General features: G+C 45.1%; 2 protein-coding genes across 2 annotated transcripts; one reads left to right on the top strand and one right to left on the bottom strand.

Annotated features, from left to right (window-relative positions):
- Positions 1–3636: 3636 nt before the first annotated feature.
- On the top strand, positions 3637–4026 carry SMAC4_13539 (uncharacterized protein; the record flags this gene model as incomplete). The annotated part of the gene is made up of 1 exon (XM_066091452.1): positions 3637–4026. One exon carries the CDS (start codon positions 3637–3639, stop codon positions 4024–4026), a length of 390 nt encoding a protein of 129 aa, XP_065946615.1.
- An 8858-nt stretch (positions 4027–12884) lies between these two features.
- SMAC4_13538 (uncharacterized protein) lies at positions 12885–14150 on the bottom strand (the record flags this gene model as incomplete). Its single annotated transcript, XM_066091451.1, has 1 exon — positions 12885–14150. The coding sequence occupies one exon, from the start codon at positions 14148–14150 to the stop codon at positions 12885–12887; it is 1266 nt and encodes a 421-aa protein (XP_065946614.1).
- Positions 14151–16333: the final 2183 nt, after the last annotated feature.

The raw sequence follows: 16333 nt of genomic DNA, 5'->3' as shown, positions 1-16333 counted from the left end.
CCATCACAACTATATAAGACCACTTGAGCGACCGAATTGCCAGCTTCGGTTACTTGTATCCTTTTGGAACATAGTCTAGTGATGTAGTGGTCCGCCAGCGCTATGACAGTCCTGGCGTTACGCGGTCTAGCCTTATTGGGTTCTTTGTGCTATCAGTCTTGGAATTGGCCCGTGTGTTCTCATAAGTTCGTAACACAAGGCGGACCTTAGAAGGTAGGTTAGATAAACGTAGTTCTACGAGAAGAGAAAGGGAGCTAGGAAAGTTTGTAGACTAGCGCTATATCAAAATGGGGTAATTCTGTATAGATTTTGTTCGCGATTTTTTCCTAGAGCTTTGGACGTACGGATCAATAATACCTTAACTAATGTTTATTAAGGAACTAATTACAAACGCAAACATAAGATGACTGGACTATAATGTTTATCAGCTACATAAGCAGATAGAAAAAGGATAAGTAATATAAATTTTCAATTTTTTTAAATTACGGAAACAAAAAAGGAATTATTAAGAAATAAACCAATCAACGAAGATTAACGGATCAACCAATAGAAGAGCAACTAAAGTAATGAATTTGAAACACTTTATACCTATTTTAACTAAAACAATGATACTCGTTCTAATTCTTGAATTAGTTTCAAAAGAACCCTAGGTCATTCTAACTACTATTATCTACAGTAGTAGTAATACCTCTTTTATACTTTATTTCCTCTTAATTGACTCCTTAATAGCTTTGATAAAAAACTATCTTAGAGGGCTACGTCTCTACGTTCTACTTATTCTCAAGGATTAGAACTATATAATTCAATACCAAAAAAGTGCTAGTCAGGGCTTGATTACTTATATCTTAGTTTTTCTAAGGATGTTATTGTTATTATATTGTTTCATAATACTTTGCAATTCGAAAACATGAATTAATTCCATAAATTAAAGTACAGCGGATCTTTTTAAGAAGTAGTTGGTAAAATACTAGTCTGCATTAGTAGTTTTATACTCATCGCGCAAATCTTTCTTTCATAGAATAATATACTTTGATTCTATTTTAAACTAGTAATAAAGAAGAAATAAGTTTCAAACTCTTAGCCAAAGCTTCTCTTAAAAATTTCAATTGATCATAATCTTACGGAACCACTGCCCCAAGGAATATCAACCAAATAGTTGATTAAAGCTGACGACGAATACAACCGCCTAATAATTCCAACGAAAAGATTTCAAATGCATACAGTAGTTTTGTTGGAAGTCCGTACCCTGAGCACTCCCTTCCAGGTATTTAGACTGCCCTGGTTCCCGTTTTTTCTCTTCCGCAAAAACAACAACAGTCAGGCCCTTTTTCGTTGTCGCCCTTTCCAGCCCTCCGACTGGTTGTGAGCCCTCACGCGCATTGCGCGCACCCTTTTTTGAAGCTATTCTAGCATCCTGCGCCATCTACGGGGGTGCAGGAGCGTAGCGATCTCCATCCTCAAGAAGAAATGGCGACGACTCTCATCATCAATTCAGCGGCCATTCAGTTACCCCGCTAATGACCTTCCTTGCAATTTTGCAGCGACCACGATAAACCCAGATCTCAATCATCAAGATCACCCTCGACTAAAGCCCAAGGTCACTCTTTCGTTGGCCAAGATGGTTACTCTTGATCTCATTAGAAGATCACCTTCACCTAGATCTAATTGGAAGATCCCCTTTTGACCAAGATGGTCACCTTGTCATTCACCATTCACTCAACCAAAGTCAACTTTCTCATCTACCCAGCTTTCTTTCTTTCAACCTTTGCCCTCGACGTCGACTCCTCGACGTCGACTCAACTGACAGGCACCCAATCTCGACGTTGCATAGCGAGCGACAGACCCCCTCAAAGTCCACACAATCTTGTGGCAACCCGGAAGTCCATCCATCTTGATGGCAAACCCCAACCGATCCAAAGAAGCCAGTACCTAAGGGTAGCAGCCAAAGAGAAGAAGCTAACTCATCTAAGAGTATTTCACCAACCCGAATCTCAAAGAGTACACCAAGAAGATGAGAGGAGGAGTAGAAGAACCCGAGGAACCAATCCAAATCCCCGTCCCATAAGGCTAGGAAAGCCAGAACACGACTGTCGGCCTATGCCAGAGAGCACGAATAGAGCTATGTGACAATACGACAGCGAACGCGAAAGAGCCGGAGGACATTAATAGAGGAAAGGAGAGGGAGATGGAGATACCCTAATTTTCACCTCTTTTGGGAAAGGATTTCACGATGTATATAGTTAGAGGTTTTCTTCGGAGTCAGGTCTCGTCAGGTCAGCCTACGGGGGTGTGTTGGAAGTCCGTGCCCTGGGCACTTCCTCCAGGTATTTAGGCTGCCCTAGTTTCCGTTTCTCCTCTTCCGCAAAAACAACGACAATCAAGCCCTCAAACAAGTCCTCTATCTAAATTTACTATGAGTAATATTGATAAAAATGAACAGACGCGAGTGAATAAGTTGCTGGAAGCGATAGAATAGATATAACAAATATATAAATGAATAAATTAATACGATAGGTTAGATAAATTGAATTAAAAATAAAATAACGATTAAATACACCACATTAGCTTAGAATAATATTAGAGAATACATTACTTTTTGATGAATACAAATAAACATACGAATAATCCTAATTATAAATATTTGTATTAAACTCACAATCCGTATTCTTGCTTTTTAGTAGGATGTATCTGTAAGGGGTACAGCATAGGTGACACAGATGCTGGCCAATTGAATCGATAAGGTTCTACGAAGAGAGAAGGGGAGAAAAGGGCACCCTCTGGGCAGTCTGGCCGGCTGTCCTAAAAAGAGAGACGTGCGCGCGCACAGGCCAATGTTGCCTGCCGCGAGGGTAGAGCACTCGCCTGGCAAGATTGCCAGACATTTCAGCCGCGGGCACTAGCCCCATGACAGTATCATGCTACCAAATGGAGCTATTAGTAAGGTTTGGGAATAAATCGGTATATTTGTGAATAAAGTAATACACTTCGGAACAAACATTATTAAAACTACTATATCTCGCTATGCTTTATAGAACAATTAAACTAGTATAATATCTAGTACTCAATTTGAAGGGATTAATGGAGAAGGAGCACTTCCGTTTTTTGGAAATAAGAGAAAAGTTCTATAAATCAAATAAATTATTGACCTAAGTACTAGATTTCGAATTAATCCCAAGACTTCGATATTATTAAAATCCCTTAATATTTATTACTTTACCCTTTACTCTAAATTAAATTACCTTCCTACCCCACTTTTACTGTATTGAAAAGTATTTACCCCATCTCTTATTCTAAAATCCCTTCATTAGCACCTCTTTATCCGCTTCTAAAGGTAAGAAATTTTGAGAATAAAAAAAAAGGTAAATCCTAAGGCCGAAATGAAAAATAAAGAATTCAAATATTTAACTATTTTTTCCCATATCCGATGTTACTCTTCAAACGTTTTTTTTCGGGAGGTGATTTTCTCTACTACTAGAGATCATTGGAGGAGAGACGGCGAGGGCTGCCGACAAGCTACACACGCTCCCGGGCAACCACCCACTCATACAGACACTGAGACAAGCTCCACCAAAGAGATGGTCAAGACTGCACGCCCTCGCGGAGTCACAACCCCCACCAGAAGAACCCCCAGACAAAATGTGGCGCCCCAGATTGCCCGCCCTCCGCAACTGGCTCGCCCCCGGCACCGAAAAACAGACACACCGGCCCGGACAATGGACCCTGCCGCCCGAATCGGACCTAGGGCGATACTGGACCAGCAATAAACTACACAGCGTTGCGGACCAACCATGGTACAAGGACAACAACCCATACCTTGGACTACCACGCAAATACCTAGGTATTACGAGGAGGAGGTTACCAGGGGATAAGGGTGGCGAGAGCCAAAACCCCCGACCCGGACGACGAGCCACTCCCATTCGCAGAGGTGCTTGGTCTCCCGGGGTCAGGAGGCCTGGAATAAAAGTGGAAACACACAGAAAGGATTGGGGTTTTTCCAGCCCACGGCCACGCGAGCGCCTGACCTAAGTGGCTTTTTTTCCCGCACTTATGTACCTATGCCCAGCCCCCGTCGCGGGCATGACCTATTATCTAGTATTGGTAGAACGTAGTCGAAAATTCATTCATTCATTCATTCATACCCACCTCGCTAGGTATTTGCGTGGTAGTCCGAGGTATGGGTTGTTGTCCTTGTACCATGGTTGGTCCGCAACGCTGTGTGGTTTGTTGCTGGCCCAGTATCGCTCTGGGTCCGATTCGGGCGGCAGGGTCCATTGTCCGGGCCGGCGTGTCTGTTTTTCGGTGCCGGGGGCGGGCAATCTGGGGCGCCACATTTTGTCTGGGGTTCTTCTGGTGTTGACGATGACATTGTTGGGGGTTCGAACTCCTTTCGCGGTAGATTATTGGGCACTCGTCTCTTGCCTCTACTAGGTGTTCATTCCACCATGGCATACTCTTTGGTTTCCTTCCGAGCGTAATGGAGTGTGTTCTTTGGTCGTGCCCTCGAACGTATCCGTGAAGGACCATGCAAGTTCTTCAAGGTCTTCTGGCTTTTGTGGGGTCTGGGTGGTCCTCGGAAGTCTTCGCATCAGTGCCTGCCTGGTACGCTTCCTCCGCATGTGTAGGTGGGAGGATGTATTTCTTCTGAGGGGGGAGGGTCTCGTTGGCCAGGATTGTGATGACTAGTTTGCGGTGATCCGAGACCCATGTGCCTACTCTCATGTATGCCCTCTCTGTGCCGAACGCGACGTGATGTTGGCGCCGTTCACCGACGCCGTAGTGGTATGTGTTTGTGGGATGAGTAGCACTTGGAAGTCGTGTGTTTTGGCGATGTATATTGCCGTTCTTGTTTCTCGGTCATCGTGGCCGATTGTGTGGTAGCCGGGGTGTCTGCGGATTCTGCCTTGGGTTATGGCTGGTTCTTGTATGCAGATCACAGGGGTCCGGCTGGTGATTACCCATTCGAGAATGCCGTCAGTATTCGCTAGGGACTTCTGGACGTTCACGGATGTAACCCTAAGCCCGTCTATCATTGGGATAGGGGGTCGGGGCTTGTTTCTCTATCGCCCTGTTCACCTTCAAGAGGTGGAGGGGTGTCTTATTTGCTCTCTGTGGGAGGGTGAGGGCGTATATGAAGATCAAGAAGAGGATTGGTGAGAGGGGGGAGCCCTGCGGCACCCCTGTGGGCACCTGAAACTCCCGCGATGATTTTCCGTCGAAGAAGAGACTCCCTTTTCGGTCGGTCAGGAAGCTCTCGAAGGTCACCAGCGCGAATGCAAATAAAGAACTACCTGATTAACCACTTGGCCACCAAGCCAAATGGTTATTTCTAACCTTAAGGTTGGTTCTTTCTAGCTATAAATGTCACAGCGCTGGCGGACCATTATACCACTAGGGTATGTTCCAAAAGGATATAAGTAACCAAAGCTGGGAATTCGGTCGCTCAAGTGGTTGTAGACAGTTGCGATGGCAGTCAAGAAGCACAGCTGCAGGGCTGCCATCACACTAGGCTGCAAACTACCCTCTATAGGTAGCACAAATTCTCTATCCAATTTTCAATTGGGTCATTGCACGTGATTCGAGTCACTTTCCGAGGCCCGTGCATGATCTGCCACGTATGCGGCTCTTTCTTACTTCACCCCGCTTATTCAACATTAACCCTTTGGTCGTACATCGTTTTCCACATCCGACAACATGCAAACTTCTAGCCCCTCAATTCAGTCGGGACAATATTGGTGCTATTGTAGTAACTCTTACCAAAGTACTGGTTTGTTACTACGTCATACGCGAGGCTGTCCAGCTTGTGAGGACGCTGACAAAGAGCTGCTACGTCTGATGACATGCTTGCCTAAGAGAGGTAAACATGGCGATCTCCTCTACCGGGGTTGTCACTTCTCCAAGCTTTTGTCTGAGGATGGGAGTAAGATTGAGGAACCTGTTTTCTCATACCCCGCTCACGTCCCAGATATCCAAAAGTTGGATTCGATCTTGAACAAGCTTCTCAACCAAAACAGGAACCCAGCTATTAAAGATACGCCGAAGTCAATTATTCATAATCGATTCCGGTGGTCGAACCATGACTTTGAGCTCAATCACAAATCAAGAGACGTGATCAAAAAAAATTTGATCGTCACTTCCTGTCTGCCTACATATGAACTGAAAGCCCTTCTCTTTATTGCTCATACGTACCCAACTGATAAGTACGACGAAGAGTATGTATTGGATTTTCGTTCCTAATGAGTTTTAAATCTGTGTACTAATTCATAATTTAGTTTTCTACGGGGCGGCCAATCGTACTATCACCTGGTCTAAAATTTCAGAGGCTCGTGCTTCCAAGACATATCTTATCGACCAATGCAGCAAGACGCAGATTCACTATATTATTGGGGTTTGTCTAGCGGCGTCGAACTTTGGTAATATGGTAACCAAGCTTGAACTCGTTCACCTCGCCGAAGAACTAGCGTCTAAATACGAAGCGTCGAAATTATGGACGATCAACATCCAACTAAGAAAAATCGAACTCGATATAATCAGGGGAAACACACCCAAATTACCGCCGCCTCCGAAGAACAAAAGACAATTTACAGAATTCGTCATTCTATCGTCACGAACCTGTATAGAGCAGGGACAATTAGACGAAGCGGAAAAGCAGCTACAATCTCTACTATCGCCCGTTCATACCAGTCCACCATCCGAAACGGACTGGAAGATAAATTATGCGAAGGGGAAACTGCACCGGTTTCAAGGCAATTTTGAAGCCGCGTTAGGCCTCCTTTCACCGATTGCTTTCCAAGAAACCGGTTGGACGACGACGTTTCGAAGCTGCATTCAGCTTTTATCCGTTTATTCGGAACTCGGTAACTACAAAGAGGCTCAATCACTCTCAGCCAGTACACCGGTGTGGACGGATGTACAGTCTCGCATCCTCAGAGTGGCACAGGCAGAATTATGGTTGGCTAAAACTTTGGATTCTTTTTCAAAGGATCCAGAAGATTTTGAAAAGAACCGGTTGACATATGACGAAACTGCGGAAGCAGCTTTTACTCCTCTTTTCAAAGAATACAGACGCTTGGAAGGTCCTACGTCCAAGGTTAAGAGGAGGGCTTTCTTCCGTATTAGTCTTGGCTATGCCATTATCGGTCACATTATTGGAAGACAATCAGCAAATGGCCGTATAGCGGCTATGGCTAGGTGGAATGCTACGTATGCCGCTTCTCGGGAATGCTTAGTTGATACGGAGGGGTTTGCAGAAGTTTCTTGTTTCTTAGCAATCGCCGATTTGAAGTCTCTTGCGGAAGAGCACAAGGACAAAGGATACTCCAATGCGGATGAGCGTTATACAACATATGTCGAACGCGCACGCACCATTCTTATTGCGAATTCTCAAGCTGGGATTTCCGATCGGTATTTCTTCTGTTCGTTGGGTACAAAATAGCAGAAGATTTTGGATGGATGGTGGAAAGATCAAGGATGAGAAGTTTTTCATACGGGATGATTTTTTTGTTGTTCTTACTCTATTGGGTTTGATAAGGTAGCCTTTATTCAGCTTCTCTACTTCCCTTTCTCGTTATTATAGTTCTAATTGTTATATTCGTTTTATGCAACCGACCTGTAAGTATTTGTTAATTGTATCAACCATTGTGCGACGCACGGCTTAGATCCGTGTGTATTAGTGGTTGCCGCTTTTGAGGTATATTGCTGCAGGAAGGCTATTGTCCGGAGGGGTAGTGGCGGTGGATTCTTATTATTTCCACTGAAATGGGTGCGGAGAACCAGTTGAAGGTGAAAGATTATTTGAAGCTGTTGACGTATTTAGAGCATTCTTCAATCAGCCCGGTTCCTATTAGTGTACGATAATTAGACACTATATCCCGCCCAATCAAAATACAGGCTACGCACCCCCCTTTCCCGCTGTGGTAGTCAATCAGTAACAACTTTCCCATCCAGGGTCACATTGATTCGTATTGGTACGCTTTTTTGGAAAGTGGAATATTTTACTACTAATATATGTAGCTTTTCTTTTAAAAGATCAATAACAAAGGGTAAAATAATAAACACTGTTGGTTCAAAATTCTTATTTTGCCACTTGCGGTTCATCGGGCAGAGATAACCTATCCCTCTCTTGCAAACAAGCTAGTTCGGTCTAATTGGTATAAATGACCGCGTAAGAGAAATATTCGTTTCCAAATGGCTACTTGGGAGTAATGAAAGAGGCGAATCGTTCGCTAATTACTATCGTACCGCAACTTTCCCCCGAAAATATTTTTCTTGGCACCCTCTGTTAGTCGGTTGTTAGAGGCCAGGCCAAAATTACCCTGTTTTTGGTGCAATGGGTGCCTTAGGGCTATCAGTGGCCTAACCCACCACTTTTTCATTGTTTTGAATTCGGGAAGATACAATTCGAACGACAGTAACAACAACTACGGCGGCGGCCTTTGGAGAGTTTACCGCCGTCTCGTCCCTCACAGCCGATAGCTTTTGAAACCAAGCTCTTCAAAAGTACTTCGAAAAAGAAAGAGCGCCGGAGAGATGACAGCTCGTCGGGGGGCGAGCGACAACCATTCTTCGAAACCTCCCCCTTAGAACGCCGTTTGCTGGACCCAAAACGGCTGGGCTGCATTCTAATCGGAATTTTCTTTTCGATACATTTTCATTTCAACATCGGAAAGGAAAGGACGGCGATCTCCTTGGAAAATATACACTTTTGGAACCTCGCAATGCCAGGGACAGGAATAGGAAAATGAAGGCTTTTGGGGCCTGAGAGGTTTTTGAAACCGCACAGAAGTTAGGGTTTTTCCAGCGCACGGCCACGCTAGGGACCGACCTAGCTGATCTATGGGGCTTTTCCCCTGTTTTATGTTCCAGTGCCACGCCGCCATTGCAGGCACGACTTATTATCTAGTACTGGTAAAGCGCAGTCGAAAAATTAAATCATTCACGGCGGCTGGCCATAGGTACATAAATGAGGGAAAAAAGCCTCTTTTGTTAGGCGCTCGCGTGGCCGTGGGCTTGAGAAAAGAAGGAAGTAGGTAAAATTGGTACTAATGTAGTAACATAATTAACATTAATTACAACACTCTACTGAGATAATCCTAAAAGTCAAAGCCTTTTAAAAATACAACGAGCTTTTTAATTAATATTTTTAACGTGTGGCTAGTACTGTGCCGTGTATCTACCCTGTACTATGTTGTAGTATAGACGGCTGATTGAACTATTCCTTCTACGAAATCAGTCCACTCAGCCCCCACAGAACGTGCTAGAATACAGAGGCTTTTCCACTGTATCATGGGATTCTTGTGATGGCAGCCTTGCAGTGGTGCCTGTCGACTGCTATCACAACTATATAAGACCACTTGAGCGACCGAATTGCCAGCTTCGGTTACTTGTATCCTTTTGGAACATAGCCTAGTGATGTAGTGGTCCGCCAGCGCATGACAATTCTCTAACTTGTTCAGCTTTTCTTCCAGACTAATTTGTCATCATGGAATGCACCAGAAGCTTATAGATTCAGTTCATTCCTTTCATGGTATAGTGCTCTTAGAAGCACTCCTATCTACTTACAGAAGCTTCTACACTCTGGAAGCTTCTAGATAATTCACGTTCGTGTATATAAAGATCCCTTCTCTCCTTTAATTAGTCACTTCTTAAGCAACCAAGCACAATCAAAGCAATACAATACAGTCTACTCCTATAGTGCAGAGTTAACCATAATAGTTGTTTCTGACAGTGCAGAGTCCACTGTAGTCTTCTCTCTTGCGAACAGAGTTCTCTCTAAGACCTCTTTTACAACATCCATATTGTCTTTCCTACTGCGCTCCTTCCTTTAGCACTGCTGTCGTACTTCCTACCGCTTCCGCTCCGCTCTGCTACAAGTGCATTGTTCACTGTAGCATCTCTATTCTGACGCTATTATTAGAGGACAGTTAGAGCATTGCAGCAAATAAGTATGATGCTAAAAGGGGTTTTTCCTATTCAAAAAGGCATTTCTAATAACGAAAACGAAAAGCGCTTCGCGCTTACTTGATTATATTTAATCCGCTAGAAGAAAAACTAAACCCTATCTAATTAATTCCCCACCTGCGAATTTCTTTTTACTACAATTAGAAGTTTCTTTTAAAAAGAGAATTCGAACGTCGTTTAATTCGAGACTTTTATATTTAATACTTTGTACGACTAGGTAATTCTAATACGCATACCAAAATGATATGATTGCTACGTCGGATAATTGAAATATATTACTATCAAACTTAAAAGGAATGAAGAACTTAATATTATTTATGAAGACTATAATATCAACGGCGGCGTCTATAAAAGCTACATCCGTCGCTCAAAAACTACTCCCATTACCGACTTACCTAAAAATGATAATGATAATATATATATGATAATGTGACAAGGGCAGTGTTCTGGGCTTGGAACAGTCGTTTAATTCAGCTAATAAACTAATTTGGTTTCGAAGGCCTTGTTGATCATTTCAACCTTTAAGGGAAGGCTGGGCTTCAAGGCCTTCTTATGCCAAAGGGAAACGGTACGTATCCAGTACGTACGGGTCCTTGTCGCCTGAGGCTCCAAGCCACGTAGCGATCTGCATACATTTAGGTCTTTCTCGTATCACACCAGGAGTGTGGCATATGTCCGTGTGACAAATAATAAACTGTACCAAAACTAAAAACTTAAGGAATCAAAACGAAAGATGCGCCAAATAAGTATTCACAAAAAAGGAACTAAACGTTGTTTACAAAGTCTCTACTTTTATTGCAAAATTAATAATTATATAGTAATTATATGATGAATCAGTATGAATATTGACGTAGTTACCGGCCTAACTCTATCAATATTCAATTTCCATTTTATAAAATAAAAGGTCAAAATATTACCCGTATTAAGGAATAGCACTAGGAGTAACAATCATTCTACCGCTAGTAAATTAAAATAAAAGTAGCTACTTTTTAAAATTGAATAAAAGAGCACTCCAAAATATTAAAAACGGAACCAGGAATAGAGAGCTTCCCAGAACCTATAGAGATACGTAAAACAAAAATACCTATATATATATTTATATATTGTGTTATCACGCTAAACTATGTACATAGCGTACCCAATGGGTATGCGGTACTTGCTTCCGTTCTTGGTCGGTGGGAAAAGCCGTACCGTAACCGGATAAAAAGCCTCCGCTTCTCTATTGCAACGACGCCGTGTCGACGCCGTGCCTTCGACGTTTATCTTCCTCTCGGTATGACCTCACCATCATTCCCGAGGCCCGATCTTTGATCCCGCTGCGTTGTCTCCCGACCGTACTCCCGCTCTCCAGAATCAAACATCAATCTGAATTCCCTAGTGGCTCTTCTGCTTCCTTTGCTTGTTCAATCTTCACTGCTAGCTTGTACTCCTGCAGCCGGCCCAGTCGCAAAGCCCAGCGAAGGATTCGTTCCGCCCCCGCCACTGTCTCGAGTTCGTCGTGGAGTTGTTCAATGTTTTTCGGCCACGTTGGGTCTCCCAATAACCATGTGCCTTCCGTTTCTCCACATTCCAAGACAATATGTTCGAACGTCTCCTTAGCTAACCTTCCGGTACTGCACATGCGGAGCACCCCGTGAGAAAGGACACTTTTTCGTATGCCCACTAGTCACATACCGCAACCCGAATGCGGCAGAAGACACGCCCAAGGCCTTCGGCACAAGCTACGCAACATTTCTCACAAGGATTCAAGCCCTCAAGGACGACACACACGTCCAGGTATTAGGAGGAGGAGGCTACCAGGGGATAAAGGTGGCGAGAGCCAAAACCCTTGACCCGGACGACGAACCACTGCCATTCCCAGAAGTGCTTGGTCTCCCGGGGTCAGGAGGCCTGAAATAAAAGTGAAAACACACAGAAAGGATTAGGGTTTTTCCAGCCCACGGCCACGCGAGCGCCTGACCTAAGAGGCTTTTTTCCCGCGCTTATGTACCTATGCCCAGCCGCCGTCGCGGGCACGACTTATTATCTAGTATTGGTAGAACGTAGTCGAAAAATTCATTCATTCATATCTACCTTCAGCTATTCCACCTAGGCAGATCAGACTTCCATTTGTCACAATTAGGGAATTACTGTATAAATTCCTTATTCGTTTTTTAGCGCTAACTATCTGTATTGGTATTGGATTAAATAACTTCGAAGTCGCTCTAAATATGGTGTATACATAGTGTCTTATCACGCTAAACCACTTACATAGTCCAACCAGCGGGTATGCGGTGCTGCTTCCGTTCTTTGTTAGTGGGAAAAACCGTACCGTAGCCGGATGAAAACCCTCCGCTTCTCTGTTGCAACGACGCCGTGTCTACGCCGTGCCTTCGATGTTCATCTTCCTCTCGGTATGACTTCACCGTCATTCCCGAGGCTCGATCTTTGATCCCGCTGCGTGGTTCCCCGACCGTACTCCCGCTGTCCAGAATCAAAGATCAATCTGAATTCCCCAGTAGCTCTTCTGCTTCCTTCGCTTGTTCAATCTTCACTGCCAGCTTGTACCCTTGCAGTTGTCCTAGTTGCAAAGCCCAGCGAAGGATTCGTTCCGCCCCCGCCACTGTCCCGAGTTCGTCGTGGAGTTGTTCAATGTTTGTCGGCCACGTTGGGTCTCTCCATAACCATGTGTCTTTCTTGGAGTTTGTGGCACAAGAAGTGTGTTGATTGTGTTAAACTAGGAAGACAAGAAAAGGAAAAGAAAATGTGGAGGGCTAAATACATGATGGTGCGGGCTGGTGGGCCCACATGACAATGTCAGTGAATGGAGGTGGGACAGACCCCACCACAACACGCCCCCGTAGCCTGAAACGGCTCCCAGAGGCTCATCACAATGTAAACAAGCAAATCCCATGGTGTTGAGTAATCTCAACCCATCAATACTCAGCTCAGGCCCATGGTACCTCCCTTGCTTCCAATCCTGGCATTTTGATAAAACGTGCGTGCTTGTCCGCCTTCAGCGGTTTTGTCAAACCGTCGGCAATCATGTCCTCTCCCATCACATGAACAAAATCAAATTCCTTCTTCTCGACATTCTCAATGATCCATTTAAACCGTATATCCATGCAACGGTTTCTTCCCGGCACTTTGCGATTCAAGACCCTGTCCCTCGCATTCTTGCTGTCCGTATACAGGACCTTCTGTGTTGGTTGAACACGGCCCAGCTCTTCCATCATACGTGAAATCCATTGAATGGACTTCGCTGCTGGAACCAGGTTTGTGAACTCTGCCTCCGTGGTGCTTGTGGTCACAAACGCTTGCTTCTTCGATTTCCAGTAGACTGGACCTCCAGCAACGAATACCACATGTCCTCCTGTACTATGACGAGTGAGAGGATCGTCTGCATATGAAGCATCTGCACATACCCTCATATTTAGGTCCCTTGGTGACGGTTTTCCTCCCAAGACGATGCCCATATCCGGATATTTTATCAGATATCGAAACAGGTGTTTTACCACCGTAACCGAACCCGTTGTTGGTTTAGCATTTGCCTCACACAGCTTGTTGATGGTGAACGTAATGTCTGGTTGTGTACCCATCGATAGGTAGTTGAGGCTGCCGGTCTTCTTGATGTATGACTTTTGTTCCAGAACCTCATCTCCCGTCTTGTGGTCACCAACCTTCACATCCGCAGGCGGTGGAGTATTGACTCCAAACAGGTCTTGATAGCCAAACTTATTGATCAGAGATCGAGTATATCGTTCTTGAGAGACAAAAACCGTCCTGTCTTGTCTGTTCCTCACGATATCGAAACCCAGGAATGTCTTCACCTCTCCCAGGTGTTTGAGTTTGAAATGACTCAGGAGTTGATCCCTCATATCGAAGATAAATTTGTCCGTTGGTGCAGCAATGAGAAAGTCGTCGACGTACAAAACCAGTAATGCTCCCAGTTTGGTGTTGCTGAACAGGCAGGTGTCTTCTGTGACCGGTTCGAAACCCAGGCTTTTCAAAATAGGTAGCAACGTCTGAAACCAATATAACGGGCTACTTTTCAGGCCGTAAAGTGCTCTCTTCAGTAGGCATACGAGTCTGTTGATCCCTCGTGGTCCTTTCTCAAGCCCAGATGGTTGTTCAACGAAGTATTTCTTCCCATCAGGGATTAGCGCATTCAGAAATGCAGTGTTGAAGTCGAACTGGTGGCACTCGAGATCCATAACGGCTATAATTGCCAAGAAGATCTTTACGCTCGCTGCGTTGGCCACAGCCGCGTAGACATCCTCCGTATCCCAAGAGCCTTGCTCGTAATTGCCACAGGCTACCCATCGCGCTCTTGGATCTTTCGTTTTGAGCTCGAAGTTGTCTTTCTCGTCATATACCCATTTGCCAGGCAGCACCTCCATGCCCTGTTGGAATGGAACCAAGTCGTAAACTCCTCTCTATTCTAGGGTATTCATCTGCTTCTTCATAGCTGGCTTCCACTATTCCTCGAAGTTCTTCAGTTTCTTGGCTTGTCGGTAGTTCTTTAGGACAGAGGAGTTGCCCGTTTCCATATCGTGCATGACTTTGATTGATGTTAAGCACAACAGCTCCACGCCTTGCTCTGTCATCCCCCTCTGGCAGACCATGGTAAAATATAGGTGCCTCGATATCCACTTCCTGATTGTTGCTGTCCACAACCTTCTGCTTTCCACTTAGTGTACCCAGTGCTGGCGCTGCTTGTCGTCTAGGACGTCCTGAAGTTGTTGTCCGCAACACCGCAGTCTCTGCCCCTGCAGATGCCCCCTCCGCTCCCGAAGATGCTTGCTGTCGCTCCATTGTCTGTTTGTCAGGTTCCGTTGTTGAGTTCCCCGGTGGCACCTTCGGTTTGGGTAGTTTGGAAGGAGTATCTTGTAGAGAGGGTCTGGCGATGATTGCATTCGGTTTCTGGTTGGTGGGATAGGCTCTTCTTCATCCAGATCGTGAGGATTAACAAATGGAGATCTGTCAAATGGTTCGAATTCGTCCTCGTCATCCTCGTCGTCAACAAACGATTGGAACTCTTGATTATCTTCATCCTGCTCAATCGAATCGACGACATCCTCAGTGGAGGTCTGAGGCGTCGCTCTCCATGAGACTCGTAGCTGCGTTCTTTGTTGGGTATCTGGATTCCGCTGTCTCAGGGGTTTTTCCTGGTCAGAATGGGGGTTGTTGGAGTGTTGTCGGTGGCATAGGTGTCGATATTGGGCCTAGGGAATTGTCTATCGGTCCTACACGTTGCTCCTCCGGTCGTAGAGATTGTCTTGTCGGACCTAGAGGTTGTCTCATCGGTCCTGAGTCTGGGCTCTGTGGTCCTGAGACGATTGTTGTCGCTGTTGGCATCGGGGATAATGAACTGTCACGCTGCAGTGGCGATGCTGGGGATTGTGTTGATTCCGGGACCGGTGCTGGTGTTACGCTGGGTGATGGCGTGGGAAGAGCTGGATTGTTCAAACTCGTTGGTTTTATACCCATTACTGAGTCAATCATTGGTTTTTCTGGCGCCTTCTGCTTGTCATTCTCTTTGGTACTGCCTATTAATTCCAACGGTTTTGGTCTGTTTACCGTGATCCAGACTTCTTTCTTGCTTTCAAGCACCCTGTCCACCTCCTCAATGGACTGATCAGAGAATATAACAGCATGATCCAGTGCCTGTTCCTCTGGCAACTGGTTCTCGTCAGGCCCCAGAAACCTAACCGCGCTGGCTTTGATTAGTTGCTTATGCTCTGGGTCCCAGATATGAAAGATCCTTCAGTTCAAATCAGCATATCCAACCAAGTGTCCCCTCCTTGAATGCGCGGCAAACTTGTCCCCTTGCACTCGCCTCTCCTTCTTGATGTGGCAATAAGCTGTGCAATAATACGTTCTCAAGTGCTTAATGTTCGGTTTGGGGTTCGGAATACCAGCAGCTCTGCTGAGGACTTCGTGTGGGCTAATCAATGTACTCATCGTTAGCCTTTGTTGGTAGAAGGTTCATCACCTTAACCACGGAGTCAACGACCAAAGGCCATAACTCGATGGGGATATTGTGTTCCAAAATCGTGGCTCTCAACTTCTCCATCATTGCTCTGCCAGCTCTTTCCGGGGCGCCGTTTATCCACGGGGTATGAGCTGGCGTCTTTATAATCTCAATGCCTTCTTAACGTCCCCAAGCAACCACTTTATCGTTCTGGTAATCCTTGGATCCAAATCCAAACTCCGTACCTCCATCTAGGCCCAGAACCTTAAGCTGTAGGCCTGTCTGAAGCTCAACCCACCTCCTTCATTCCTTTATAGCCACAAATCCATCGCTCTTTTGCCGTATTATTTTGACCTAATGAAAACCTGAAACCATGCAGACGAAATGTACCACATGTCGACAACCCAAATGACCAGCCACGTT

Source organism: Sordaria macrospora, chromosome 3 (assembly GCF_033870435.1).
Source record: "Sordaria macrospora chromosome 3, complete sequence".
Classification (NCBI taxonomy): Eukaryota; Fungi; Ascomycota; class Sordariomycetes; order Sordariales; family Sordariaceae; genus Sordaria; species Sordaria macrospora.
Note: the sequence above shows the minus strand (reverse complement) of the source record. Positions and strands in the feature narration are given on the sequence as shown.